Raw genomic sequence first — 28,000 nt, 5'->3', positions numbered from 1 at the left:
TCTCAACATCTCAAATTCTTATCAGGCTGTGTTGTCAAAATTTTTATAAAACGATAGTTGATCTTGATAGTACAAGCAAACGCACTCCTAAAAGCAAAAGGACCCATCAAAATTGCCTTTCAAATAGAAATTGTTCATCAAACGACTAATGCCAAAATCATACCCCTAATCAAGATTAATGCACTATTCCTCGTTTTCATCTTTATCCTTCTCTTCATTTTCACATTCATCTTCGTCTTCAATAGCATCTTCATCTGTGTCATCAGTACTTTCATTGTCGTCATCCTCCTCCTCTGTTCTGCCTAATGCAGCCTGCTCTTCTGTTGACGAAGGAATTGAATCCCCAGTCTTACTTTCTTCATCTGCAGATTTATTCTTATTTGAAGTCTTACTTTTGCCTTTTTCCATCTGTTTCAATAAAATAAATTAAAATATGGATCAGGCAGGAAGAGGGGGAAAAACCAGAGGAACCAACACACTACAAGGGCATTTCATTTAGCAGCTGGTGTAGAAATTTCATAACCATTGCTATGTACTTGTAAATATACAAGCATCTATATTGATGGTCGTACGTACATCAGCATGCGTGAATGGGGATATGTTCTTTGCAGAAAACAAAACAAAGGATGTGACAGAAGAAAATCACACTAGAAATGACAGTGTGATACTTAGCTACAAAGCTACTTCAATTTTATATGAAAAAGAACCAGCTTTACTAAGATGAATGAGAAAAAGAAAAAGAAAAAGAAAAAGAAAAACCACACCCACCAAAGAAAAACATTAAAAGGATCAAGACATCAAATAGGGCAACCTCCATTTAGGAATGACCCCTCAACAAAGCAAACAGAGGAAAAGGATTCTTAATGAGAATGAAGATATAAACCGAGGAACTAAAGTGGGATAGAGCGCCACCATTAACAGAATACATAACAAACAAGTGGTAAAACACTTTGAGATTCCTTTCGAAGGAATCCTAGAGGTGCCCAAAAAACCTCACAATGAATTCCTACTGTTGGCGGTGTCATTTTTCAACATACCAACCAGTATTTCCAAGAATGACAAGACTTTATGGCTATGACCGACCGAAGAAGGGCAAACCAACATAAAAAATGTCACGACCACCTCATGGAAATTATTTAATGAGGCCACCACAATGTGTCTACCCCTAATATCAATTGAATACAAGTTTGAAGATGTAAATGCCTCTAATCACTACTAAATACAAATTAGTAGTATTTCTACAATTTCTCGACAACTATGTTGTGGCAGACTACTTGAATAATTTCCTCACACCCAAAACAACTCACTCAACTTTTAAGTTTAACCTTATTTACGACTAGCTCTATATCGAGTCCTCACATGAACACAAAAGAGCGCCAGATGTAGGTAAGGTTGAGAAAAGACTCTTCCCCAAACAGAAAACAATAGGGGGTGATAAAGCTAAACATAAGCCTCCTCTCAATTCTGAAATACTAGACGAATGTTCTTGAAGTGCCAAAAATCTATTTGATTCACCAAATCTCTTTCATGGATTCATTCTGTAGGCAATTAAACAAAATCAAAAGAACAGGAAGCTTACAGCACGTAATAGAGTTCTTTTATCCCTTTCTCGAGCATTCTTTATGGCCTGCAGCAATCACCAAATCTGTAAGCTATAGTTGAAAATTTATCACCATCGAATGAGTGCCAAATCATACCTCTTGAAGCATCTTTTGCTCAGCCTCGACTTCAGAAATATCCCTACAAAAGGGGCAGATGGAAAGGCCTTAATATTTCACAAACTTCTTGGCTAAAGACATCAACATTTGAATATAGATTCTGTGCACAAGATTCAGGCATTAACATTCAGTAGTGAATATAAACACACCTTCCAATGGTTTGGTCTACACGACAGCGACACTTTGCGCATACACCTTGCTGCTTGGCACAACCTACATGAACATCAGTTCCAGGTAGAACACTTAGGATACACATAAACAAGGGGTGGAGCAACTTCCTGTTCATAATGACATATTTCCCCCTAGAAGTATTATTTGTTTAGAACAAATTAAACCCACATAAACAAGTGAGATATTGATAATTAAACTGACCAGGACAGAGATTATGATACGCTTGACGAACAGCCCGCTTCGAACAAAGTTGACTGCGATACATTCAATCAATTTGAGAACTAAAATTTGCAACCCATCTTCAGAGAGACAGACAAACTAACAAAAAGAAGAAAGAAAGAAAGAAAATGAAAAGGAATACGAACCATTTAGCAGGTTCAGAAAGGGGTTTGTACTTGCCGTAACGGCGTTTCCAATCAATTTGGTCCTTGCAGCGAAGACAAACTCCAGTGATCTCGGATAGTGGGCGGAATCTGCCTCCAACCTCCGTTTCGTTGATTTTGCGGCCGGCGTTGGGTTTCCAAGCGTATTTGTTTTGGTGCTTCGGAGCACCGTGCTTGCTGCTCATTCTGAGTATCGCGGGCTTTGCACTAAACCCTAATTTTATTTTTTTCAGATTGAGAAATAGAGAAGTCCAATTCAGTAAGAACAAGCCAGACACCAAATGAAAATACGAACGAGAACACACATAAAAAGGAAGGGTTTGTAATATTGAAGCCGATGATGGATCTCAACAAAAGTTCGTACCTTTAATTTGTATCAGTTTAAACATTTTACTTTGATAAGTAAAAAAAAACCAAAACTTTAGGAACCCAACATAAAATTTTAGTACGGTGTTTATAAACATTTACATTTTTTTTTTTTTACATTTGTTCCTTTTTTTTTTTTTTTTCTTCCTTACTATTTTACAATTTATTATTATTATCATATTATCTTACTTCACTATGTTCCATTTGATTTTTGAATTAGAGCCTATATAATTAATTATATTCAAATTGATCAATTAAATTTTTGTATAATTTTAATAAAATAATTTCTTTGATTATAATTATTAAGGTTTATTACAAAATAAATTCAAAAATCTAAAATTTAAGGTATGCAAATTCTACCCATATAGTTATTAGTATGGTGTTTTTTCGTTTAGTTAGCATTAGGTATCGACTACATAGATAAGATGTGACAATTCTTATATAGTATATCTCTAGATATGAACTATTGAAGAGACCTAATCGACCAAATAAGTGATTTCTTTATGTTTTAACATCGTTGTCTAATGACTTCTATTTATACTTTTAGTGAATTGAAATTAAAAATCTTTTTAATACATGAATTTCTAATTCACAAATATTAAAACTCATATATCAATTCCATTTCAACCAAAACCTTAAAACAAAAGAAAAAAAAAAAAAAAAAACAAAGTCTTTGATTCAAGAGTGGAACTTTCACAATATAAAATGATCAATGCTACTTAAATATTCTTGACGCGAAGCTCAAAAACATGAATTGCCAAATTTAAGAAACTCTACACTAAGCTTGAAAGAAAAAAAATGTTAAATCACCTAATGTTTGTTTAGTTCCATCTTTCGAGTTGGGGATAGGGGCATAACGAACTGGACGGAACAATGTTAGAAAATGTCCTTCATTGGATTGGTTGGGATTATTCTCTATATATAACATTATTTACAAGGATCGGTGTTTGGGGCCAGATACGGGGAAAGAATGTCCCGATCCTCACCTCGATCAAGGCACATCCCCCAGGGGTTGCATCTCCATGGGACATTTTGACACCTCCCATGCTGAACCATTTTCAAGTATGGGACATTTGAAGCTTGATGTATAAAAGAAGAGAACCAGGCATAATTTATATCATGTTCGCAAAGCAGGACTGACCAACCCATAACGATCAGACGTGGATAACAAAGAGATGTTTAATTATGTCTAAACTAGACATGACATGGACACATAACTATAGAAAAAGAACAACCATAGCTATTATTAACCAAACAAATAAAATATATTTAAACGAATATTGATCTAAGGTGGGATGAAAACAAAAAATACCACTACTCAAATAAATTAAGATCAGAGAGCCGATTGAAAGTCCTGGAGTGTAGATGATTGATACAGTCCACTAATGTAAACCAACAGCTCCTATTCAAATGTAGTTCTCCATGTCAAAATTTGAACAAATTCAGAGGATTGAGCAGAACATGAGACATCCTAGTATTAATCAGGAACGGTAGGCGATTTAACTTACAGATCAACAAAAAATCCACTCTTCAGCGAATTGCCAAACCTTGCACAGCCTGTGATCCATCATCAACTATTTTGTTTGCTCGTATGGTGCCAATCACATTCGCAATATTACCCTGCAAAAGTATCGGCCATTGTAGTGTTAGTAAGGCAGAGAATCATAGGGAAAGGCAGAGAACTACTACTCATTGTCCTTGCTAATGGAAATTTAGGTATCCAGATGTCAAGACTACAGAATTAATTTTCAAGTTGCCTGCTAAAAAGGAAGTGTTGCACATGTAGAGGAAGTTCGACAACCAATGAGATATTATCTATCTTGATATTATGAGAAATAAAATAGAAAGTTTACCCTCCATGTAGCTAGCTTCGTCCTAAGTGTTTCCCATTGATACTGCCCAAATACACGCTCAGTACAACGGCTGCACACGAGCATCCAAAAGCTATTAGTTCTAAATAAACTTAGGCTAACCAAAAAAAGGGAATTGCAGCCATGTGGATACAGTGTAGCACACCTCACAATCACGACTTCATTCATCTGGTCCATTTTGCAGTCAATCAACTTGGAAGCAATGGCCTTCACGACCCACAGTTCCACCTCATCATCATTGATCTAAAGCACAGATCACAATCAAGTCACAAAATAAAATTCAAAAGAAAACCCTGTAAAAGGTAATGTATATCTACCCTAAGTGTGTCCTTGATGAGAGCATATGGAATGCGGGCAGATTCATTTGAGCCAAGATCCACCAATGACAATAACCTCATTTTTGCTATACAGTCTTCATGGACGAGACCTACACCAGAGTCAAGAATACATTCAGCAAGTATGAGTAAAAAATTTCGCTCTTATTTTTAGAGTTATAACTTCGAGAATTTTACCATAGCTTTTCAATAAAGTAGAATTTGCAGCTTGAAATTCCAAGTAAGCATCCAATCTCTGAGCCAGAAAAATCTTCAGAAGCTGATAAACCAAAGAATATTTGGCATCATTCTCCAGTTGCCCTACAGCAGGCATGTCTAACAAGTCACACTGCAAACATAGAGAAATCACACTTCAATGAGCTTCAAATTTGAAACACAAATGCGGAATTTAGCTATCGTGTAAAATATTCTCTTATAATTCAATAAGTAGCCAATAGAAATAAACAAGCCAAAAAAATGCATCCTTAATACTTGCATGCAGTCCAAAGAACTTTATAAGAAAATTTTCATAGTTTTTTCAACAGAAAACAACAATAATTAACACGGGAAACATTTCATGAGAAAATGAATGAGAGATCCTCACAATGAAAATGAAGAAGAAAGAAGAAATTATTGAAAATTAAACCATCAAAAGTACAAAAAAGAACCAAACATAGCCCGAACCATCAATGTGAAAAATAATACTCGATCTCGCAAACAACTTCCCAACTAGCATCTTACAATTATCACCATTTCTTCAAGGATTAACATCATTCAATTTTTCTCTACAAGTCCCCTCAAATCATCCATTTCCTCACCCAGGTTTCGTTTCACCCAGCCAAAGTTCTCCAAGAATCAGTATTCTCCTACCAAACATCTTCGACTGTGATATCTTTGAGCTCATAAACAGCAAAGAAGATATTGGCTACTTATCTAAACATTCATGCAAAATGCTTTCTCATATTTTCCAGTCTATAAAGAATGAGACAGGAGGATGTCTAGCTAGAGGAAATCCCAAATAGACCAAGAGTAAATCACAGATGCTTCACCTCATAAACCCTGCCAAATGGCAAGTTCTTATGAGTTCCCAACGTATACCAGATAAAACCAATAGAACAGTTGGCCCCATCAATCTAAAGCCAAAATACCATTCCAAGGTGCTAAGTAACAAGATAGTGAAAAAACAGCTCATCAAAGTATGAACTGAAAAATTGACCAACAAAAGAGTTGTCCTAGACCCCTAGTGCTAGATGTGATACAGAATCAAATGGAATTGTAACCATGCAATAAGTTGTTTGAACTATACTAAAATATCTTTGAAAATATAATTCACAAAGATGCTAAAATACCTTAAACATGTTTGGTGCCCTTACGAATTCAACAATTGCATGAGCAGCTTCCTCCTTTGCTTCACTCAAGGTATGGGCATCTTCACCGGAGAAAGTCGCCAAGTATTTGGTAAGGAACTTGAAATAATCATTTGCGGCACTGAAATCAAAGAGAAGATAACAACAACAAATTAAGTTTTAAATTATTGGTAAGCGTAAACACATTCCTCATATCAAAAGGAAAAAAGAAAGAGGTAACAAATAGTGTAAGTAAAACGTAATAAGGATAATTAAATGGCACTTGTTTAGTGGCATAATTCATTTTGTAATACCTCTTACTTTCTTTCAAAACATTAGCGATGGCGAGGAAAAGTTGTCTCTGCTCTACAATTCCAATATTCCACTCTCTCAAGAAACTATCCATCTTTTTTAATGATGGAAGTATATGTTCAGGGACCTTCCCCTTAAGAGCTAAATCTAGGGCCTTCATGTAAACATGGAACCGACAATATGGATCCTCAAGTAAGTTGTACAGATTGAACAAGCTGTAAAAGGGGAAAACTTAAGCGCAATGCATTCAAAATATACAAATTAAAAATATACAAAAAGGAAAAAAGAGACCAAATCATACAATCAAAATATACAAATTAGATGCATTACATCTTTAAGCGCAATGCAGGTTTGTCATTTGGTTGTTGGCCAATCTTTGAAGATATAAGCTCTGCCATTTCAAGCAATTCTTTTTGACTCCCAGACTTAGTGACAAGATTACAGATAACAGTGAACACACACTCAAGATCTGTTCCAAAAGAAAAGAACTGAATCAGTTACACGGATGAAACATTCTCTCTCCTCCACACGACAATTCTATTATTCCACTTGAAAGTTTCATACGATAATAATAACAATAAAAGAAGCAACCAGTGTCTTGGGAGGGGGAGATGAGGTTTCCACCCATATTCATTCTATATACCAATTCAAGAGCCGTGTTGTTTTCAACTGGGATGAACNTCTTTTTCCGAAATCTTGGAAAATATCAAGTCAGCAGAAGTAAGCATTAGAGATGCCAAATCCAACCATCTTCCCATAACAATACATTCTTGGGCTTCTACGCAGAGTCTATTAACTTGTGCCTCAGCAGCCTAAATATCAACAAACACCAAATAATAAGCCCCAAGACTAACAAATAACATGTGACAAGTTGATTCATTGTATCAAAAGGCAGAGTGCATTTCGGTTGATTGACATCATGGACAAAAAAAAACTCAAGTAATTGCGCTTGAAATAAAGAGGAGAAAAATAAAACTTAGAATTTCCTCGTTTTGGCCATCGTCGGGAAGACAAAAGATAGTATATAAACAACACGCATTTCACTCGACTGTTCGACTATGAACAAATGAAAAGGCACCTAGAATCTAATCGCAAGCCATCCTGACATAGCAAAGATTATACAAATTACGCAAAGGAACTAGTATCCTCACAGAGCGCATTAACCAACGTTTTCTCACATCTTCCGACGTCTGTGATAATACATACTCTTCGTCAATTACCAGAACTACACATACGAAAGAACGCATCATGCAGGCTCTCCAAATCGCAACAGCTTACCATATTTTTCAAGTTCTGATAGAATAAATCAATAACCATATTCCTCAATGAAATTAAAAAAAAAAAAAAAAAAAAAAAAAAAANAGACGGTGGAGCAGCGAGAAACAAATCTCGGTGAAGGTGTAAGCTTAGTGCCAGCAACAAACTCAAGACATGGACGGCGCTGAAAAACGCACCAAACTGAATTGAAAGAGAAAGTAAAAGAATAAAAATTGGGAACCTCAGAACCGGCGTCGGCCCAAGCGAGCTCAGAGGCAAAGCGAACGACAGTGAGCGCCGCATCTTCCTCAGATGTTTGAACGATAGTCGCCATTGTAGAACCTCTGAAACAAATCCAAGGTTCGATCTTCTCCTCCCTTCACTTACAGCAGTAAGGCGCCAAGGGAGGCTGCAGAAAACCCTAGCTGCTTAAAGCTTCTGATTCTCACGTAGAATTGAGAGCCCTTTTTCCCTATAAATTCCATTTTTCTTTTTTATATTTAGCATTTATAATAATAATAATTTTTTATTTTTTATAAAAGGGGGAAAACGCTGTATAATAACCATTGTGTCGAAAATAATTATCTACTACTACCATAATTTTCTTTAACTTCTAAAATCACTCTCTTTTAAATAAAAAAATTAAAAAGAAAATTTATGCGAATTAATTTGAACAAGTTCATGGTCTTTCGAATAAAATAAATCTACATTTTAAAATTTTTAAAATTAATTAAAATAATTATGAGAGTTGAGAGTTTTTCATATGGCTAGGAATGCAGATCTCCACGATCAAATAATATTGACTAATGTATTCAATAGATTTTGTTATGAGATAATATTATCCACTTTGAGTCTTTAGTTTCTCCAAAATACCTCTTCATTCTCTTCATATGAATGAAGATGTATTTCTTATAAACTCACGATTAGTCCTGAACTCACTCCCAACAATCTTCAACCGTTTTTACTAAATTTCAAGTTTTTAATAATAAATTTAACCAAAAAAAAAAAAAGAGTACAAAAGTACAACCATCATCATGTTGATTAAGTCTAAAGTTTAAGACATAATCTTTCTTTAAATGGTGCGATGTTATTCAGAAAGGGTGGACTGTGAGATTCAGAATTGAAATTAATGGCGAGAGCCAAACATAAGAGTTCATAAACAGGCGAATGCCAGAGATTCAGAGGAGAACAAGATACAATAATCACTTTTGTTTCAAACAAAGCATCATGAAGTGCCCATCAGCACCAGCGCATGCCTACGGTTCTGACCATGAGGAGACAACCTCGTGCATAAGTAGAAATATATAATGTTCTAGTTTACATATGATAGCCACCAATAGTGGGTCTTTCTTGGTTCTTAACCAACTTAGCTCTTGCCGTTTCCGAACAGGAAGTCCAGAGAAGATCCGCCACCAGGTGCGGCGTGAACCTTGGTCGATGGACGATCCTGTCAATACATGCACCAACGTTTACATTCCAATGGTTATATATATAAATGAGGATTCAGATTTGAAATAAAGCCATAATCAACCATTGATTCAGATACAGAACACTTTGACGAAGCATTCTTCAGAACTTTCAGATTAAAAATTGAATCTTTCTCGGATCAAAAATTGAAACAGTTGAATAGCATTGAGGATCTCATCAGTACTTAATTGTGAGATCCCACATCGGTTGAGGAGTAGAACGAAACATTTAAGGGTGTAGAAACCTCCCTCTCCCAGAGGAATTTAAAAATCTTGAGAGGAAGTCCGAAAAGGAAAGCCCAAAGAGGATAATATCGGCTAATGGTGGACTTGTGCGTTACGTTAATAATTAACAAATTTTCTTGAGCACATCTATTGTTATTACAATCTTTTCTTTGGTTATGTCCCCAAGAAAGAAGTTCTAAGAAAATGATGGGTGAGAAGCTCCTGTAGATGTAACTGGTGCACTGCTTTCTTCACCCTTTGGTTTATTGAGACATCAATCTTCCTAATGTTTCAGGAATTTCCTATCTGCCAACTGTATTAGCCTTTTCCTCTAGAACAATGGCCTAAGCTATTTCCTCTCTGCCTTCACTTTCGGCCCATCACTCGCCATGATTATCAAAGATTGTACCAACTTAAACATTTTTTAAACACAGTTAACCAATTAGTAAGGTCAAAGGGAAAAAGACTTGTCCAAGTATGGAAGAGGGGAACAAACTATTATTTATAAGGGTGTGCAAACCTCTCGGACACGTTTTAAAAATCTTGAGGGGCTGAAAGGGAAAGTCCAAAGAGGACAATATCTACTAACGGTGGGCTTTTGGCTTTGACTGTTACAGTTATGGTGTTATAACTATGACAGTGGAAGGTCAGGATAGTTGGTGAATAACTATCAGCACAAAACATTTCAATCCAACAAGAAAACAAAGAGCCTACCGTGATAAAGTTGCCACAGTTCTGTCCATCTGCTCTATGGTAATTGTTAGTATGATTCCCCGGAATGCCAGCAGGTATGTGTTTATCAGCAGGTTGTGAAGTAGAAGAGGTAGGCTGAGAAGATCCATTGGGTTTCTTAGAAGCTTGCACATTGTTGGCCGGCTCCCCACCTCCAAACAGGTAGCCCAAGGAACTCTGTCCACCGCCGCTGCTAACTCCACGACCCATTTTCAAGCCTTTTGTTTCTCCTGTTAACACAACAACATAAGACCCAGATGTAATTATAGTGATAACACATTTAACTATTAGACTATATAAAGAGAAAAAGGGGGCATACCATAAAGGAAATAACATCCAGAGAAGTCAGAGGGAAATAAAGTTATAGGCATAAATTGCCAATATCATACATTTGGCATATACAGCAACAGTATATATAAAATGCTTTTGCTTGTTTAAGCACAAAATCGTGATCCAAAGGCTCTTGTTGAAGACTATCAACCCAATTCTGAAATTTAGTTAATAAAATATCAGGGTAAAGAGCTACGATGACCATTTGGCCCTTGTTGACGTCTACCAAGCCGGCTCTACATTATTAATAGTATTTCAATGAATAAAAGAAGAAGGTACAAAGCTACAACCACTGATGAACAAAACTAGATGAAAAAAATCTATTGCACATCTTCATAAGCAGCAAGTTCTCAATTCAAAAATGGCTAAATTATAAAAAGTACCGTCTTTTGTTTAAAAAATGTCTATTCTTTCCAAAGTTGCAATGTTACTTTGACCATGTTTAAAAAACTACGATTGAAATAGAACAACTATTAGAATATTGGACGAAAAGTCAATGTTTCTTAATGCAAACTTAATTTAGGCAAGCGTCTTAGTCATTGTTACATCGATTTTTGTCCAATATTTTAAAAGATTTCAGTACTTTTGAAATGTTTACGAAAGAATATGGATATTTTTACTTTCGCAGTTCTGTTTGAGGTGAATTGGCAACTTTATTAATCAGCTGACAATAAACTAATACCTACATCATTTACTATAACACTTAGCAAACTGCGAACCACATGGTATGAATTCTTCATTTCTATGCATGATTCATATCATGCTTCAAATATTCCCAGTCTTCTTCTTACAGATCCACTACAAACAAGCGTGCTATAATTTTGAGCTCACACAGCATCCAGCAACAAACATTTCAACATTTCAATCGATTCAAAACCAAAACAAGGATCACATTTCAATTCAACCTCATCAAAGATCAAAGAACATAAATCAAATTGGTAAACGAAAACAATGTAGACAGTGAATCAAGTATATCACGAGAGTACGTACAAAGACGGAAATGGAGTGCGGGAAAATAGCAACAAATGATCAGATCGGCGAACAAAACCTTAAAGAAACGTGGATCTGAAATGAGAAGGTAAAGATTTAAAGCGGGTACCTCGAAAATGTTCTGTGAATGAAAATGGGATCAAAAGGAAGAGATAAGGAGGCAGACGATGGAAGACAGCAGAGCACCTTCGCAACACAGGCCACAACCAGAGAACCTGAGATGCTATTAAATATTATTTTCAAATTTTCAAATCTTATTATTATTGTTCTTATATTATTATAATTAAAACGGAAATTAGTCGGAAATGCAAGGCCACCGGATCTGTCGGTGGAACCAATTTAATAAATAAATTATGCTCTCTCTCTCTCTCTCTCTCTCTTTTTTTTTTTTTTTTTTTTTTTTTTTTTTTTTTTTTTTTTTTTTTTTTTTNAGTTGATTTTGATATTTGGGTCACAATCCCACTTTCAATGGGAGAGAACTTGCGATTGTGTGGCACTCACTTCCCAACGACAAGTGAGCTAAGCCAATTCGTTCTTGTGTCGCCTACGGTCAAGCGACTTGCGATTGTGTGGCACTCACTTCCCAACGACAAGTGAGCTAAGTCAATTCGTTCTTGCGTCGCCTACGGCCAAGCGACGTATGCTCGAGCCTCTGGCCTCGATTTTAAGAGAAGGTTTTAGAAAACGAGGGTAGAGAGAGATTTTTGAAATAGACGTTATATAAGCAAGAAATAGAGAAATAACAACGGCTTACAAACCTTGGGTAGGGGATACAACTACACAAACAATTTATGGGTATAAGTTATTTTGTACAAACAATTGATGGGTATAAGTTATTTTGTTCTCCCACTTTTCGTGTGTGGTCGAATTGGAATCTCGTTATACTTAACCAAGTTGAAAATGGCTATTAAGTTGATATTAGTCACCTTTAACACGTGCAGGAAGTTGGATCAGATGAGTTCAAATGGCTATTAATTTGATATCGATCACCTTTATCATGTGTAGATAGTTGGATTAGAAGAGTTCAAATGGCTATTAAGTTGATATCAGATGAGTTCAAATGACTTTTACGTTGATATCGGTCACCTTTAACATGTGTAGGCATGACTATTAAGTTGATATCAAATGAGTTCAAATCGGTATCAAGTTGATATTAGTCACATACCTTTAACATGCGCAGACATGAGTCACTTTCTGGATGTGTATTATAATTGTTTATCCTTGAAACAATATAGTTGTTGCTGCAAAAATTCCTAGGGACGAAGGGGAAAGCAAACAAAAATCCCCTAAATCCTCCCAGAAACAGAAACAAAGAAAGAGCATACAAATGTAAAAGGAAGCATGATTCATTTTTTAATCAAGTAACCAGAACTTTTACTGTTCTTGATGTTTAATGAGCCTATACATTATTCATATGTTCTGACCTTACGATCCGGGCGAAGATTTTCACAGATTTCTGAGTCGTTTCCGAGTCGAATGATGCTATGATGGTGTTTTGATCTTTGAGATCTCTACCAATAGCTTGTTTAGAGCTTGAGGCTTTGAGAAGAAAGGGGAATGATCTGCACCTTTTAGCCGAAAGACCTGTTGTGGGGGGCTTTTGTTTATCATGCTGTCCTGTAATGTGATGGGAATGGCATTGTCTTCTGGAGTTTCTATGTAAAACCGCTTGACCAATCCATAGTTTAAGTCTGTAAGGCAGAGCTTCTCCAAAATAGGCGCAAATGGCATCGGTCTCATTGATACAGACGCCAGAGCCACATCCTGGACCATGAATACAAACGGCCATGAGCTAGTATGAAACGAAAGAGGCAAAAGAACACGAGCAATGGTTAATGTTGAACACGAGCAACGGTTAATGTTGAACACGACCAAAATCACTCCCAAACATGCCTTTTAGCTTATGAGCTTATGAGCTTATGGGGAAAAAAGTATGCATATTCAATGTTTCTCAACCCCATTACCTTGGCAGGACATTGATTGAAAAACAAGTCCCTCAACAACGATTTCTCGAAATTAATAGAGGTTGGAGGACGATCGTTCCCATTTGCATATGAAAATGTCTGAGCCTGCCGCATTAGATCATCTGCACCAGCCTGCAGTAGGCAAAGAAGACACCATTTGTTAGGAACCACGAATCTCCAAATTGGTATGATATTGTCCACTTTGAGCATGGTCCCTTAATTAGCCGATGTGGGACTCCTCTCTCAACAATCCTCCCCTCGAACAAAGTACAACATAGAGCCCTCTATTAAGGTTTATGGAGTCCTCGAACAAAGTACACGTTTTGTTCGACACTTTTGACTACACCTTCGAGGCTCACAACTTCTTTGTTCGACGTTTAATGATTCTATTGACATGGCTAAGTTAAGGGCATGACTCTAATAGCTAGTTAGGAATCACGAATCTCTACAATGGTATGATATTGTCCACTTTGAGCATGAGCTCGTATGGCTTTGTTTTGTGTTTCCTCAAAAGGCCTCATACGAATGAAGATGTATTTCTTACTTATAAACTCATAATCAACCCCTTAATTAGTCGATTAGCCGACGTGGAATTCCTCTCCTAACAATCCTCAACACAATTCAGATACCTCAACAGAACATGTATCTATGAATCACAGATTAACAACAGATTAGAATGCATACCTGCTGAGAAAACATGTCTAAAGTGTTCTGTCCATTACTCAACATTGCTGCAGCGATGAATATGGCTTTTGAAATTCTAAAAGGAAATAACTCCATTGCATATGCTATACATGCACCGCCAAAATCATGTCCCACCAAGATAACCTGCATGAATAGAGTAAGGAAGTTCCAAAATATGAGGAAGGAAACAAAACCTTTTTCAGTAAAACTAGCCTTTCTAGTATATGGCACTTGTAACCCGAAGAGGAAACCCAAACGGGAAAGTCCACATTGAACAATATCTACTAGAGGTGGACTTAAGCTATTACATATACAAGGCGATGTTCCAGCAAGGAGGATGAGCCCAAAAAGGGGTGGACAAGAGGAGGTGTGCCAACAAGAACGTTGGACTCTAAAGGGATGGATTGGGGGGTCTGGAAACAAGTGCCAGCAAGGACGCTAGGCCCCGAATGGGGTGGATTGTGAGATATCACATCCGTTGGGGAGGATAACGAAATCTTTTTATAGGAGTGGGGAAACATCTTCCTAACAAAGCATTTTAAAAACTTTAAGGAGAAATCCAAAAGGGAAAGCTAAAGAGGACAATATATGCTAGTTGTGGGCTTGGTCCGTAACGAGTTTTAGATTTTTACCTCTAAGCTCTAACTTGATTAAGGAACAACATCAGAAACATTAAACAGAACTGAAAAAGGAATTAATGGATGAGTTCAAAGACCTTTTCCCCCTCAGGAAGCATTTGAAGGAAATCAGTAAGCGGGTGCACATATTGCAAAAGACTTGTGATGCGATTAGGATCAAATGAATGAACTCCAGAACCAGCTAAATCTATGGCAGTAGCTTTGTAACCCCCTTCTTCTAGAAGTGCTATGGTTTTATACCAACACCAAGCACCAAAGCCACCACCATGGACAAGAACAAAATGATTCGTTTCTATATCCTCAAGTTTTACATTCTGCATGAACAGAGGAGAAAGCGTCAAAACAAATGAAATCAACCAACCCATTCCGAAATGCAGAGACTCCATCAATTCATGAACTAAAAAAGAAGCAAAACAGTTCAAAAAAGGGGGTTTAATCACAACCTCGCTAACAAGCTGATGAGGCTGAAGCAGGGGATCGGTAAGAGCCCGAGCCCGCGAACTAGAGCTCCTCGGCAGAGTGTTGCTATTCTTCGACCCTGATTTCGGGTACCGGACAGAAGTGGTCCGATCAAAAGGGTCGCGGCCATTCTGCTGTTGGAACAGAATCGCGGCGGCGAGAACTTGCTCTTGAGTCAGAACAGCATCGGATTTTTCTTTCCTGGAAGAACGAACTCGGGTCCATCTTTTGGTAGAATTGGTGGTCGGAGGTGGGTTGTGAAGGCGCTTGGTGGGTTTTTTCTTCATTGATTTGGGTGCGAGACAGGCACATAAATTACCCATTTTCGGAGCATAAAGTGCACAAACAAGATACGAATTGAAAAAAGTGTCAACAAAGAAGACGAACAACAGTGGTGGCGAGGCGCTAGCGAAGGATGCTAAAGTGCGTGCCACTTTCGGTTGAAGACGATAGACGGAAATTTATACTTTTTTTTTAGTGGAATTACGATAATATTGTAAAAAAAATTTAAAAATAAGAATATTACTTTTTTAAAAACGAAAATTTAAGTCCATTATTGTACTTTAGCTTCTTTCCATTTGAAGTTCATGAATCTAACAAATCGTGGATAAAGCAATGAAGAGTTGGCTAAGATAAAATCGTACTACCACACTGTTAATGTCGTTCCTTCCTATCTAAGATGCTCACAACGTGCGTCAGTATTTCTAATTCTACTATAAGAATTGCTATTGAGACTAATACTATGAGTACTATCGAACACCAGGATAGATAAGAGTAGCTTACCGACGGTCTTCCGCTTACTTCATTGGAGTCAATGATGTTAGTGTTTTCACCATGGAGACTACTGATGGACCGATTTATTGACTTAACGCTCTCCTTCATGGATAGGCAACATGGGCTAACTCATACATGAATGGATTCTTAGGTTTGAGGATTTAGGTCACAGTATAAACAAGAGATGGAATTGTATGGTTGCAATATGACTTAAATCTTACCGTGTAAATTGAGAGAAGGATTTTGAGTTAGATTACGAATGTTATACTAAATTGTTGTCATAATTAAGCTAATCAACAACCGGCCCTTAAGTTTAAAGCGTGCTTATAGAAACGATACACGAAATATGTAAATAAACTATAAGATACTCGATCTTGGTTCTAATGATGATGGGTGGATTCAAATGAGAGATGAGAAATGGGCAAATGAGAAAGGGGTTTTGGACCACTTGTTGGTGTAAGGTATAAAAAGGGGTAATAACATGATAACATAGCATATGTTTCACACTTGGAGCCAACCAAAGATAAAATCAATCATGTGAAGGTGTAATAATGGGTTCCAATTTTGTGCACATGATCCAAGTGATCCCCCATATGCTTGGGCTTTCAATTCCAAACCCTCCTCAAAACCCTTTTTCAAACTCACCTTTTCCTTTGTTTCGGTTCGTTCGTTTCTTTCTCCAACTGAAGATCCACAAGATGCTGGGCGAGAGAATGAAACACTCCCTGTAAAGGTGTAACAATCTCTCCCCTAATAGACACATTTTAAAACTTTGAGGTTAATAGCCACACTTAACAGGTCAAAATGGACGATATCGGTTAGTAGTGAGGTTTGGTTGTTACAAGTGAAATGACTTAAACCGAACTATCGAGTATCGAATTTAATTAAACGACTCAAATGGAAGATTTTCTCCGACTTTCAATTTATTTTTTATTCCGACTGAATGATACGAACCCTGATTGATTGAATGTTCGAGAATTGAAAATAAAGTGAATAATGAAGATGAAAAAGAATGGCTTTCACAACAATCTAGGCCAAGTCCTTAGGCATTATAATTAAGGTTGCTCCAAGTTGTACCAATTTTTTATGGGTTTCTTTGTGGTCCAAAAACTTCAGTTAGGATCAACCGTTACACATGAAAGCTGAAAAAGTTTATTTATTATTATTATTATTATTATTATTTATTAATAAATAATAATAATAATAATAATAATAATAATATATTATTATTATGGTGATGTGTTAGGGATTTTAGAAGTGGGTTAGCAGTGGGAGAGAATTAAATATATTAAAAATAAAAATAAATAAAAAAAACTTTAATCTTCATCATTGGTATTTTATTTATGGATTATATTGGTAACTTTTTCCCCTTTTTGTTTAGAATTTTTATTAATTTAATAAAAAACCAAAATACATTTTCATTCACAAGGCCCATAAAATAAGAGATGGGCCTAATATAGCCCATAAAAGAAAAGATGGGCCTAATAAGCCCATAAAAGAAAAGATGGGCCTAATAAAGCCCAATATTTAGGGTGCTAATTTTTGAAATAATTGGTCATCACACTCTTAGTCAATATGATTAATCATTTTCTGATTTTTTATTTTTAAAATTGATATTTTTTTTTCTCTCTTTTATTTTTATTATATTTTTTAAAATTCTTAACGAAATTAAAAAAAATAATAAATTTCAAAGGGTTTGAAAGTCGCAATAAAAGAAATAATTAAAATTATTTATTTATTTGTTTTTAATAATGTGATAAATTAAGTAAATAAAATAATTAAGTCAAAAGAAGATTTGGTCATCTCCATGGAAAAAAAAGCATGTGAGTTTGTAGATCCCAATGAACTGTCAATTTTGAAGACTATGATTTAATAATTGATTTATATCAATTTGTCAATACTTACATCAAAGAATTTCCAGACACACCCACATTTATTCTTTTTTTTTTTCTTTTTTTTTCATTAAAAATATAAAATCAATTCTTTACCGACCCCATTCAAATTATCTAAAGATATTTCAATTCATGCTACACTAAACAAGAATGAAGATTCATTATTATAAATGCTTGAGTTACATTTACACCGTGGTTAATTATAGCTATAAAGTATGAATGTTACAATTCTTGGAATGCATTTAATAGTTTCATTTTGACGCTATATTAAGCCATGTATGTTATATTTGTAAGTAAACTTGCAAAATATAGTAGAAGGAGTATTTGTGCATTCTCGACTAAGTTTCTTTGCAATTCTATGTAATTTAGGTTGCATGTAGAATCATTCAAGCTCGACATGATCAATCTTGCTTGTAGAGTGACTCGAATCTCAAACAAGTGTTCTTGCATTGAGATATTTGATTGACAAGAATCATTCAAGCTAGACATGATTGATCTTGCTTGTGGAGTGATTCGAATCTCAAACAATGTTCTTATCTTGAGGTATTCAATCAACAAGGTAATCTGAATCTGACTCCCGTTGTAGTGATTCCATATTAAAAACAATTATAAATAATTGACTATGGAACGTATAAAGAAATAGGTTCAACCCACCTACTATCGATTAGGTCAACAAAGCTAGGAAATGAGTAACTTCAAATGGTCCCGAAATTTATATATATCTAATCAAAATTATAAATTATAGAACGAAATAAATTTATTCCTCAAATTAAACATAAAAATAATAAATTAAAGTTTTAATCAACGAAATAATTACATCATTATTAAATAAACTTACGAGTATGATTGAGATCTCTTCATTACTTTGGCCGAGGATTATGAATTTACCCAACAATCCCACAACACTCCAATGAAACTTTCTAAAACGTAAGGTTGAGGAATTACAACGAGCAATTATTATTTGTTCAATTCGTTGAATATTTCGAAAAATAATGAAACTGATAGAGCGTATATCAGTAACTCGACATTGATCGATTTGAAAATGATTGAGAAGACATGAAAAGAAGTAAAAAAAAAAGGACCCGGGATGCATAAACGTCGTTATAACATAGGTGGATTAAGGCATGATTATGAATAGAGTGAAGGTAGAAGGCAGATCATGTGTATAATTTGTGATGATGCTTGTTGGAAGGTAGTCAAGAAATGATGGAGATGGCTAGGTTTGGTCCCTGCCCCCTGCCCTTCCTGCCCCTCCTGCCCCTCCTGCCCCTCCTGCCCCCTCTGCCCTTTGTGTTGAATTTTTAATTTTTAATTTTTAATTTTATTNCCTGCCCCCTGCCCCTCCTGCCCCTCCTGCCCCTCCTGCCCTTTGTGTTGAATTTTTAATTTTTAATTTTTAATTTTTAATTTTATTAAGGGTATCAATCACACATGTGATGCCCACCCTTTTTCCATGTGCTTTTGCATCCCCTTTTCCCATTTTAAATTCACGTCCATTTCAAAATTATCCACGTCATATATATATATATTANGCTGATAGAACATATATCAGTAACTCGACATTGATCGATTTGAAAATGATTGAGGAGACATGAAAAGAAGTAAAAAAAGGACCCGAGAAGCATAAACGTCGTTATAACATAGGTGGATTAAGGCATGATTATGAATAGAGTGAAGGTAGAAGGCAGATCATGTGTATAATTTGTGATGATGCTTGTTGGAAGGTAGTCAAGAAATGATGGAGATGGCTAGGTTTGGTCCCTGCCCCCTGCCCTTCCTGCCCCTCCTGCCCCTCCTGCCCCTCCTGCCCCCTCTGCCCTTTGTGTTGAATTTTTAATTTTTAATTTTTAATTTTATTAAGGGAATCAATCACACATGTGATGCCCTCCCTTTTTCCATGTGCTTTTGCATCCCCTTTTCCCATTTTAAATTCACGTCCATTTCAAAATTATCCACGTCATATATATATATATTATTGGATATATTTAATTTCGATAAAGAAAAAAAGACAAATACTTATTTAATTTATAGGATTTAAACATGGAAAACTTAAAATAATATATTTCAAATCAGTCGTTATATNTATATTTAATTTCTATAAAGAAAAAAAACAAATACTTATTTAATTTATAGGATTTAAACATGGTAAACTTAAAATAATATATTTCAAATCACTCGTTATATTTAATTTTTTAATTTCGAAAATATTGTATTTATTAATTTAATTTGTGGGTAGAAGCTAAGTNATTTAATTTTTTAATTTCGAAGAAGCTTCTTATTACTTGCTATGGAAGTTTAATTATCGCTAATTTTATATCATTTTTTTTCGTAATATTTATTTATTATTTTTTTGTTTGAAATATTGTATTTATTAATTTAATTTGTGGGTAGAAGCTAAGTTTGAAACGTATGAAATATTCGTAACTTGGAATTAATAAATTCACAATTTTCAAACTATAATAACCCAAATTGCATAATATAAAAGAAAAANTTTGGAATTAATAAATTCACAAATTTCAAACTATAATAACCCAAATTGCATAATATAAAAGAAAAAAATTATTGAATAAGTGAATAATTTATTAAAATAAAATTAAGAATTTAGAGATTTTATTAAATAAAATTTAGAAATTTAGAAATTTTAGGGTAAATATATACAAATGTCAAAATTAAAAAATTATAATTATAATTTAAGAGTGGCCATTATTGTTTGATTTCCCTAAACACAAATATAAATGTAATAATTAAAAGAAAAAAATGATAGAAAGTGGTGTGTTGGTTGGATGTCCTTTGCTTGTACTTCTTTGTGTCACCATTGCTCACTAAGTCACATGCAACATACATTATTTATACATCATTTAAGAACCCGAACCCAAACCCGAACCCAAACCTTAAAAGTTTTCATTTTTTATTTTTCTCGATATTTCACTACATCTTCTACGACATGGTCACGTTATCTACTCCTCGTTTCTTAAGAGTGAAGGTCTAAGTAAAACACACTTAATCATGAAATTTCTATGACGAAGTCATCGAAAAAGAGCCCTCATTTACTCGGGTGTCACATAAACTTATTAAATACGAGTAAGAAATTTAAGAACTAAACTTATTCGGGTGTCTTTTCCGTGGTCGTTTTATGGTACCTTACAAATGATTTATAAAAAGTTAAAAGAAAATTAGGAAGGGATTTTGTATTGTTTGAACACTGGCTTGGATGTATTAAGAAAAATTGAAAGTACAATTTTTTTTTTTTTTTTTGGTTTGCAATTTCATGGATCGTACCACAGTAGCTTCTTGGAAGATTTCATTTCATGTATTATTTAGGGTTCAATAATAATAATAATAATAATTGAAGACTTAGGGCCTTGGCTTTTAGCAATAATTATTATCTTATAATTCGCCTCAATCTATGAAAGTATTTCGTTGGATTCACATGCATATGTTTATGTTTAGATTCGAATATATGAGCTAGAGATGAGTTTATTGAATTCGTCACATCTTATTTTAATTAGAGATGTTCACGAGACGAGAGTGAGGATAGAGAAACCTTTTTCATCTCCGTCTCTATCTACAAAGAATTTTCTATTTACTTTTCGAAAGATCAAAACGAAGATTCTTCACAAAAATTTTGTTAGGATTGGATTTTTCAGGTTAGTTTTAGGTCTTAGTTTTGTCTCTATACCCGGTTTAGCTAACAATGAGAAATCTCTCCCTACTCCTTAGAAATCTCTCCCTACTCCTTCTCATACTCTTCATTCCGTGAATTAAATGAACATGACTTATCCTAACATAAATGTTGGTGTAACTACTTTCTTTTTCGATAACATGTGTCTTAACCAGTTGAGTTATGTTTAAATTGACTATAACAACCGATATATGTTCGAGTTTAATGTATATAATATGCTTGGATTTGAATTAAAGTATCAGTTTGGAATTCCTTTAGGGATTTTGTTTGTTTTTGCTTTAGTTGTTGGAAACATTAGGTGGATTGTGTTGATGAATGTAAACTTGGGTTGGTAGAGTTGTTTTTGCTTCAATGAAGCCTTTGAGTGAATGCACATGGATTTACTTCTATCTTTGCTTCAATTTCTTTGTTTATCATCAAATTCTCTTCCCTTTTTCCTTTTTTCCTTTTTGTTTCGTCTTCTAAATGCATCATAATAAAAGGATATCATAAAGAGTCATACATTTTATAGTCATGAGTAAAGCTATAACAAAATATAGCGGAAAAACTATTATTAGTGATGAAGAAGAATCCTATAATATATTATACCATTAAAAAATATTTAAGGTATGATAAACATATTATAAATTTAATAAAATAAAATACTATAACGTTATAAAAAGTTTCGAACTTTTAAACTTTTTAATAATATCTTACCTTAAAAAGAATTATTATAAAAAATTTCGTTAGCCATCGTATTTATTATTATTATTATTATTATTATTATTATTTTTTGTTACTTTGAAATTGAATGATGATTCCTAAAAAGAAGTGTGAGAAAGGGATACAAAATTGATAATAATAATGATGGATCCATAAGGTGTGTGTTTAAGATTGTGGTTTTTACGGAACATGGTTTTACCGACCAGAAAGAGATGTTGGATAACAGAATACTAAGTTGCTTGGCTTTCAAGATTTCAGTAATCAACCTAACACTCAAAAATCAAAAACCCCTTTTACAGTACACACTCACATATCTGTCGAGTATGGTTAGGACGGAAAATCAAAAGTAAAGACATGAAAATTTACGCTCAAAGCAGATAATATCATATTATTGTGGAACTTTGTGATTCCTAATATGGTATCACAATCATGCTTTTAACTTATTATATCAATAAAATTCTCAAATGTTAAACAAAGAAGTTGTGAGATTCGAGGGTGTAGTCAAAAGTGACGCAGGTATCAAATAAATGGTATACTTATACTCTATTTAAGGGTTCTAGAGAAGGAGTCAAGCATCGACTAAAGGGAAGTTGTTCGAGAACTCCATAAGTATTAAGAGAGACTCTATGGTATATGTTGTTCCAGAGGGTGATTATTGAAAACTTTTGGTATGAAGTCTTCCGAATAAACTAAAAACAATGAGCTTAGACTTAAAGTAGGCCGGTAAATGATTCCTACCTAACAAGATCAAGTAACATAGAAGGCAACCTGAATTAAACGAACCAAATTTCTTTTTGTTTTGGTTTGATTCTTCAGAAACGTGGAATGGCAACGGTTGAATAGGAAGGGAAGTTAGGGGGAGAGATTAGAGGTGAAGCAAAGCTTTTTTTTTTGTTTTTTTTGTTGGCAATACTTTTGTAGAAATAAAAATCCCACTTTCTTAAATTTTGTTCCACTTTTCTGACAGACACCACATGCTCTCCCCTCAAGTAGAGGGAGAGAGAGGGAGAGAGAGAGAGAGAGGGGTACCTCTGCTGCTGGCTGACCCACAGGCCTCCATCCATTATCTTCTCCGCCACATCAAAACTGTGTGGAAACCCAAAAAATGAAAATAAAAATCCATTTCAGATCTGACCCACATCATCATCCATCCATACATAACTTAGATTAGCTTTAGCTTAATCCGAATTGGAATTCTCTCTGAAAATTCCCCATCGTCCTCACACTCTGTTCTTTTTTGTTCTATCTTTTACGTAATGGAGTAGACAAAAAAAGCTGTCACCAGAGCATCATTCTCTCTTTAACTGGCTTCTCGGCATTGGGTTTTGGTTTTTCTTCCATTTAAACCCACAACCAAACACACATACACACAGACAGAGAGAACAGAGCTAAAGGATAAACCACTCGTCTTTTCGTGTTCTGTGAACAAACCTAAAACAATCCATATCTTACTACCCTTCTCATTCCCTCAAGTTTTGGACTTGTAGTTCTTCGAATAAGGTGGGGGCTACTACTTCTACTACTGCTACTACTACTTAGAGCCTTGTTTGGTGACCTCTGTTTCTTCAACCCTTTTGCTTCCTTCCTCTGTTAAAAAGCAGCCATTGTTTCTACCATTTTAACTCTTAAGCATTGTAGTGCTGAGAGAGAGATAACAGAAGGTGGAGTCCAGACAGAGGAGGGTGAAGGAAGAGATGTCTGCAAGGCTTACCTATTCCTTACCAGATGACAATCAGAGTCTTCATAAGCAAATTGGCTGCATGAATGGCATTTTTCAGATATTTGACCGGCGTTATATCCTCGGCGGCCGGGATATGGCCGGCCGCAACCGCAAGAAACTCCTTCCACCGCCAGGTGCGTACTTCTGCTTCTACTGTAATTCTGTTTCGACCATGTCTCTTCTAATGAACACTGTCTTTTAGATCGTTTTTTGAAGTTTTTGCTGGTGGATTTCTTTGGCAGGTCATAACGAAGGCCACCAAATGGAGCCAAAAAGTGCCTCTGAGAGAACTCCGGTGAGCATTGAGCACGGAAGCAATTCAGTTGAGTTTTGGAAGTAGGCTTGTTTGTTTATAAAGTACATGTTTTTGTTCAATTGCAGGGGAAAAACCAGAAGAAGACTACGAAGGAGAAACAAAGAGCCTCCACAGAGTCATCCAGAACCTCGTTTTCTTCTACAACTTCATGTTCTTCAAGTTTTTCATCTCTTGATGCTAACAACAGAGCAGCTCACCTCGAAACAACGTTGCCCAGCCATGTCGATTTTCCTGGAAACAAAATTCGGGAGTTTCTGAAGAACCAACATAATGCTGCTGCCGCTGCTAAGCAATTGGGTTGCCAATCTTTGGAGTTCCGGGATATTGTCAAAGAGAATATGAACAAAGAAGCTTGTAGAATTTCAGTCAGGACTGTGGCTGGAGAAGCAGTGAATCCTAAATTAAAACATGTGGACTCTCCAAGACCGGTGAGATCGGTCGAGTACCATGATTCAAAGAATTCAGGATCGAACGATTCATTTCGTGTTCTTGCGAGGTTGCGAGAAGCAAATCGATGTGCCAATGAAGAGAACGACAATCCCACACATTCAGCACATAAGTTCAATAGGAGGCTCTCTTATGATGGAAGGGAGTCTTATGATACATTGAAATCAACCATAAAGATAAGAGAATTACCAAGGTTATCACTGGACAGTAAAGAAAGCTGGGCTAAGCGCTCTGTTTCTGGAACGAGATCAAATGATCTAGTTAAGGATTTGCAGAAAGGCAACAGGGATTTCGAAGAACCGGCGAGTTCGAGACAATCGTCAACAGTCATAGCAAGGTTAATGGGATTGGAGGCTCTCCCAGATTCAACTTCAACCATCAACAGTCCATCAAGATTGATCGATGTTTACCAAACGTATGAACAAAATTCTTTGTCAAGATCATCAAGGATGAATGATGATGAGAACAAACAACAAAGTCGGGTTTCTGGGTCCCCAAGAATTTCTCATGGTGATTCATATTCACCCAGCTTGAGAAACAATCATTTGGGTTTGAAGCCCAATGCAAGTGCAAAGCTTAAGGTGGAAACTACACAGAAGAGCAAGCTCAATAGAAAAGGAGATTTTAAAGAGCCAGCTACTGAAAGCCATGAACTTGCTACAGATGTGCCAAACTCCTCTGTTTATGGAGAAATTGAGAAAAGGTTGTCAACGCTTGAATTCACCAAATCTGGAAAAGATCTCAGAGCTCTAAAACATATACTCAAAGAGATGCAAAGATCTCGAGCGACGTTGGACAACAAGGAACAAGCATCGGACTGTGCATCACAAATTAGCACGGATGGAACAGTTGATCAGAATCGCAGTTCCGGGGCAGCAAGCCCAAGAAATTCACAACTCAACAGCACGGCTTCTTCTGCCAGAGACAAGGTTTCTGGCTCTTCAAAGCCATATAAATCCTCAATCATCATCATGAAACCTGCTAAACACTTGGGAAAAACCAGCAATTCTTCACCCTTGATACCACCATTCAATGATGCATCGGGTGATCACTCCACAAGCAGTGGGAACGACCAGATGAAAATGATGTCTACCAAAGATATTGGTTCACAACAAACTCATCTGCGGTCCCTTCCCAGTCATTCACAACCTTTCACAGACAAAAATACCAACACAAGAATTTCGAAATCAACAAAGTCGACCAAGGATCAACATTGTCTTCGGACAGAAACCTCAACAGCCTCGGGAAACAGTCCAAGAGTTACAAGCTCAAGACTGCATCAAAAGTTTGGGATAGAGAAGCAATCTTACCCCACCAACCCATCATCAGATTCATGCAGGATCGAAAGGGTTAACGGCAGAAAAGTGGGATCATATTCCACAGAAATAAAAACCAAGCAAAAATCTCCCACTTTGAATCAGAAAAGCACCAAAAGATCAAGCAAAAGCAGCATATGCCCAGGGGATATGAATCAACAAGGAAGTGTTTACCCTCTGAAGCCCGAGAGCAATAGAGTTACATCAAACACCGATACAAAAATTGCAAACAACGAGCAATTTGACAACACCAGAAGAAACTATGTCCTGCAGGATGATGATGGATGCGAACAAATGGTTAGTGTTTTCAATTTCATTTGCTTGCAGTGGAAATTTCAGCTTACTGGTCTGATTGAGTGCTTATCTGATTAACATATTTCATTTTACTTTCTCAGAACGCAGAAATGAGGTTGAGCAACAGCGTTACAAAGGTCAAAGCAACATTAACTAGCTCTGAGCAACAAAGTCCCGTCTCTGTTCTTGACTCTTCATTTTACCAAGAGGAGTCACCATCTCCTGTTAAGAAGATATCTTATGCTTTTGAAGGTATGGACCTCATACTTCAGTATTGTTTTACCCACACACTCTAGGATGCTTTTTTTCTGTAAAGGGACATAATGACCAATAATAATTATGTTTCATTCTATAACATGACAAGAATTGAATTTTCTTGCGATAGATGACGAGACCATAAATTCTGAAGCAGAGTCTAGCCGAGAGGTTCCAGTTCAATCACAGAAAAGCACAGAAACCCTGAGCTCTGAGATTAAGAACTTGAAATCAGAGATTGACAACTTGAGGAAGCACATTCGACAAGTAAATTTCAGTTACGAGGAGGAGCTCTTGAATGATTGCCAGAATCATCCCTGTCAAGAAATGAATTCTCAGCACAAATATATTTGGCAAATATTATCAGAATCAGGTCTCCTCAAAGATCTTGACCATGGCCTGTCCGCAATTCATCTCCATTCACCAGGACACTTGATCAACCCTAACTTATTTCTTGCATTGGAGCAATCCGAGGCAGCCAAGTGGCCTTTTAATGGTGATACATACAGTAAACAGAACTCCAGATCAGAAGCCCGCAATAAAGTTCAGAGGAAACTTGTGTTTGACACTGTTAACGAACTTCTTTTGGACAAACTAGTGGTTGAACGTTCTTCCGAGCATTGGCCCACAAGAAGTAACATTTCAGGAACAGAATCAAGAGGCCAACAGATATTGAAAGAAGTATGCACAGAGATTGATCAGCTACAAGATAGCAACCAAAATAGCAGTTTCACTGATTGTGATGATGCTACAAGAAACGTGATTTGGAAAGATTTGACGCATCCGTCGCACTACTGGGGAGATTACAAAAATAATGTACCTGGCATAGTGTTGGATGTTGAGCGGCAGATCTTCAAAGATTTAATAACTGAGATTGTAATGGACGATGAAAGCTTCTACGACTATCATTGCAGGGGATCTCCTTCAAACTAGGGAATTCGCTTCAACTTAGCTAAATAAATGTGCAGTCTATCCCTCACTTCCCCCTTCAAAGTCTGCATCTTTAGTTAGTTCTACAGGTTTAGGTTCATTTGAAATTAATCTTTCGGAAATTTTCTTCTTCTCTTGTACAGTCCCAGCAACCCTTGTGTGTGAATTTAGATCGTTGCTGGCATTAGAACTGTATTAAAAACAACTATTTACTGTATATGAAGGTAAAGGTATAAGTAGCACCCTCGTTTTCAAGTTCCGTCCAGACAAACTGCAAGGATCATTAGGCCATCATGAAACATCCAAGAAATATGACAGGTGTTGATGTGCACCACTGCAGAAACTTTCATTAGGCCATCTTGGAACATCCAGGTCCTGGAAGCTAGAAAGAAAAATGATAATATGTCTTATAATTTTATACCATAACATCGCACAGAAAGCATACT

General features: G+C 35.9%; 5 protein-coding genes across 8 annotated transcripts; 1 reads left to right on the top strand and 4 right to left on the bottom strand.

Moving 5' to 3' along the window:
* Window positions 1-8: 8 nt before the first annotated feature.
* Window positions 9-25,779, bottom strand: LOC111799016 (glutamic acid-rich protein). Its single transcript, XM_023682399.1, has 8 exons — window positions 25,774-25,779; window positions 23,306-23,310; window positions 2,255-2,479; window positions 2,091-2,143; window positions 1,868-1,931; window positions 1,698-1,740; window positions 1,580-1,627; window positions 9-408 (listed from the first exon to the last, which is right to left on the bottom strand). The coding sequence occupies exons 3-8, from the start codon at window positions 2,455-2,457 to the stop codon at window positions 184-186; spliced, it is 636 nt and encodes a 211-aa protein (XP_023538167.1). The 5' UTR covers window positions 2,458-2,479; window positions 23,306-23,310; window positions 25,774-25,779; the 3' UTR covers window positions 9-183.
* Window positions 3,859-8,221, bottom strand: LOC111798970 (eukaryotic translation initiation factor 3 subunit M-like). Of its 2 annotated transcripts, XM_023682346.1 has the most exons (11): window positions 7,980-8,221; window positions 7,163-7,293; window positions 6,812-6,949; window positions 6,484-6,696; window positions 6,173-6,311; window positions 5,022-5,172; window positions 4,827-4,936; window positions 4,655-4,752; window positions 4,492-4,561; window positions 4,147-4,258; window positions 3,859-4,040 (listed from the first exon to the last, which is right to left on the bottom strand). In XM_023682346.1, exons 1-10 carry the CDS (start codon window positions 8,070-8,072, stop codon window positions 4,169-4,171), a joined length of 1,233 nt encoding a protein of 410 aa, XP_023538114.1. In that variant the 5' UTR covers window positions 8,073-8,221; the 3' UTR covers window positions 3,859-4,040; window positions 4,147-4,168. The 2 variants fall into 2 exon arrangements, with proteins under 2 accessions (XP_023538114.1, XP_023538105.1); XM_023682337.1 differs by having other exon boundaries at window positions 3,861-4,258; window positions 6,812-6,952; window positions 7,166-7,293.
* On the bottom strand, window positions 8,830-11,740 carry LOC111799025 (protein SPIRAL1-like 3). 3 transcript variants are annotated; one of them, XM_023682410.1, is made up of 3 exons: window positions 11,591-11,740; window positions 10,144-10,391; window positions 8,830-9,185 (listed from the first exon to the last, which is right to left on the bottom strand). In XM_023682410.1, the coding sequence occupies exons 2-3, from the start codon at window positions 10,369-10,371 to the stop codon at window positions 9,105-9,107; spliced, it is 309 nt and encodes a 102-aa protein (XP_023538178.1). In that variant the 5' UTR covers window positions 10,372-10,391; window positions 11,591-11,740; the 3' UTR covers window positions 8,830-9,104. The 3 variants fall into 3 exon arrangements, with proteins under 3 accessions (XP_023538178.1, XP_023538185.1, XP_023538193.1); XM_023682417.1 differs by having other exon boundaries at window positions 11,482-11,713; XM_023682425.1 differs by having other exon boundaries at window positions 11,540-11,713.
* Window positions 12,804-15,648, bottom strand: LOC111798983 (putative methylesterase 11, chloroplastic). Its single transcript, XM_023682358.1, has 5 exons — window positions 15,211-15,648; window positions 14,845-15,081; window positions 14,130-14,273; window positions 13,446-13,577; window positions 12,804-13,245 (listed from the first exon to the last, which is right to left on the bottom strand). The coding sequence occupies exons 1-5, from the start codon at window positions 15,547-15,549 to the stop codon at window positions 12,964-12,966; spliced, it is 1,134 nt and encodes a 377-aa protein (XP_023538126.1). The 5' UTR covers window positions 15,550-15,648; the 3' UTR covers window positions 12,804-12,963.
* Window positions 23,318-27,809, top strand: LOC111798962 (protein LONGIFOLIA 2-like). The gene is made up of 5 exons (XM_023682325.1): window positions 23,318-24,130; window positions 24,239-24,291; window positions 24,378-26,372; window positions 26,471-26,621; window positions 26,755-27,809. Exons 1-5 carry the CDS (start codon window positions 23,971-23,973, stop codon window positions 27,555-27,557), a joined length of 3,162 nt encoding a protein of 1,053 aa, XP_023538093.1. The 5' UTR covers window positions 23,318-23,970; the 3' UTR covers window positions 27,558-27,809.
* The last annotated feature ends 191 nt before the right edge of the window (window positions 27,810-28,000 follow it).

Source organism: Cucurbita pepo, chromosome LG01 (genome assembly GCF_002806865.2).
Source record: "Cucurbita pepo subsp. pepo cultivar mu-cu-16 chromosome LG01, ASM280686v2, whole genome shotgun sequence".
NCBI lineage: Eukaryota > Viridiplantae > Streptophyta > Magnoliopsida > Cucurbitales > Cucurbitaceae > Cucurbita > Cucurbita pepo.
This window is presented reverse-complemented; position numbering and strand designations above follow the sequence as displayed.

Coding starts and splice junctions, on each gene's coding strand:
- LOC111799016 (XM_023682399.1), bottom strand. CDS start 2,457: ATGAGCAGCAAGCACGGTGCTCCGAAGCACCAAAACAAATACGCTTGG. Junction 1,932..2,090: donor GTATCATAATCTCTGTCCTG/GTCAGTTTAATT, acceptor ATGTTCATGTAG/GTTGTGCCAAGCAGCAAGGT. Junction 1,628..1,697: donor AGCAAAAGATGCTTCAAGAG/GTATGATTTGGC, acceptor TGATTGCTGCAG/GCCATAAAGAATGCTCGAGA.
- LOC111798970 (XM_023682346.1), bottom strand. CDS start 8,072: ATGGCGACTATCGTTCAAACATCTGAGGAAGATGCGGCGCTCACTGTC. Junction 6,697..6,811: donor CCTGCATTGCGCTTAAAGAT/GTAATGCATCTA, acceptor CCCCTTTTACAG/CTTGTTCAATCTGTACAACT. Junction 4,259..4,491: donor CGAAGCTAGCTACATGGAGG/GTAAACTTTCTA, acceptor ATACTTTTGCAG/GGTAATATTGCGAATGTGAT.
- LOC111799025 (XM_023682410.1), bottom strand. CDS start 10,371: ATGGGTCGTGGAGTTAGCAGCGGCGGTGGACAGAGTTCCTTGGGCTAC. Junction 9,186..10,143: donor ACTGTGGCAACTTTATCACG/GTAGGCTCTTTG, acceptor ATGTATTGACAG/GATCGTCCATCGACCAAGGT.
- LOC111798983 (XM_023682358.1), bottom strand. CDS start 15,549: ATGGGTAATTTATGTGCCTGTCTCGCACCCAAATCAATGAAGAAAAAA. Junction 14,274..14,844: donor TGCTTCCTGAGGGGGAAAAG/GTCTTTGAACTC, acceptor CTATTCATGCAG/GTTATCTTGGTGGGACATGA. Junction 13,246..13,445: donor TCAATCAATGTCCTGCCAAG/GTAATGGGGTTG, acceptor TTCATGGTCCAG/GATGTGGCTCTGGCGTCTGT.
- LOC111798962 (XM_023682325.1), top strand. CDS start 23,971: ATGTCTGCAAGGCTTACCTATTCCTTACCAGATGACAATCAGAGTCTT. Junction 24,292..24,377: donor GTGCCTCTGAGAGAACTCCG/GTGAGCATTGAG, acceptor GTTCAATTGCAG/GGGAAAAACCAGAAGAAGAC. Junction 26,373..26,470: donor ATGATGGATGCGAACAAATG/GTTAGTGTTTTC, acceptor TTACTTTCTCAG/AACGCAGAAATGAGGTTGAG.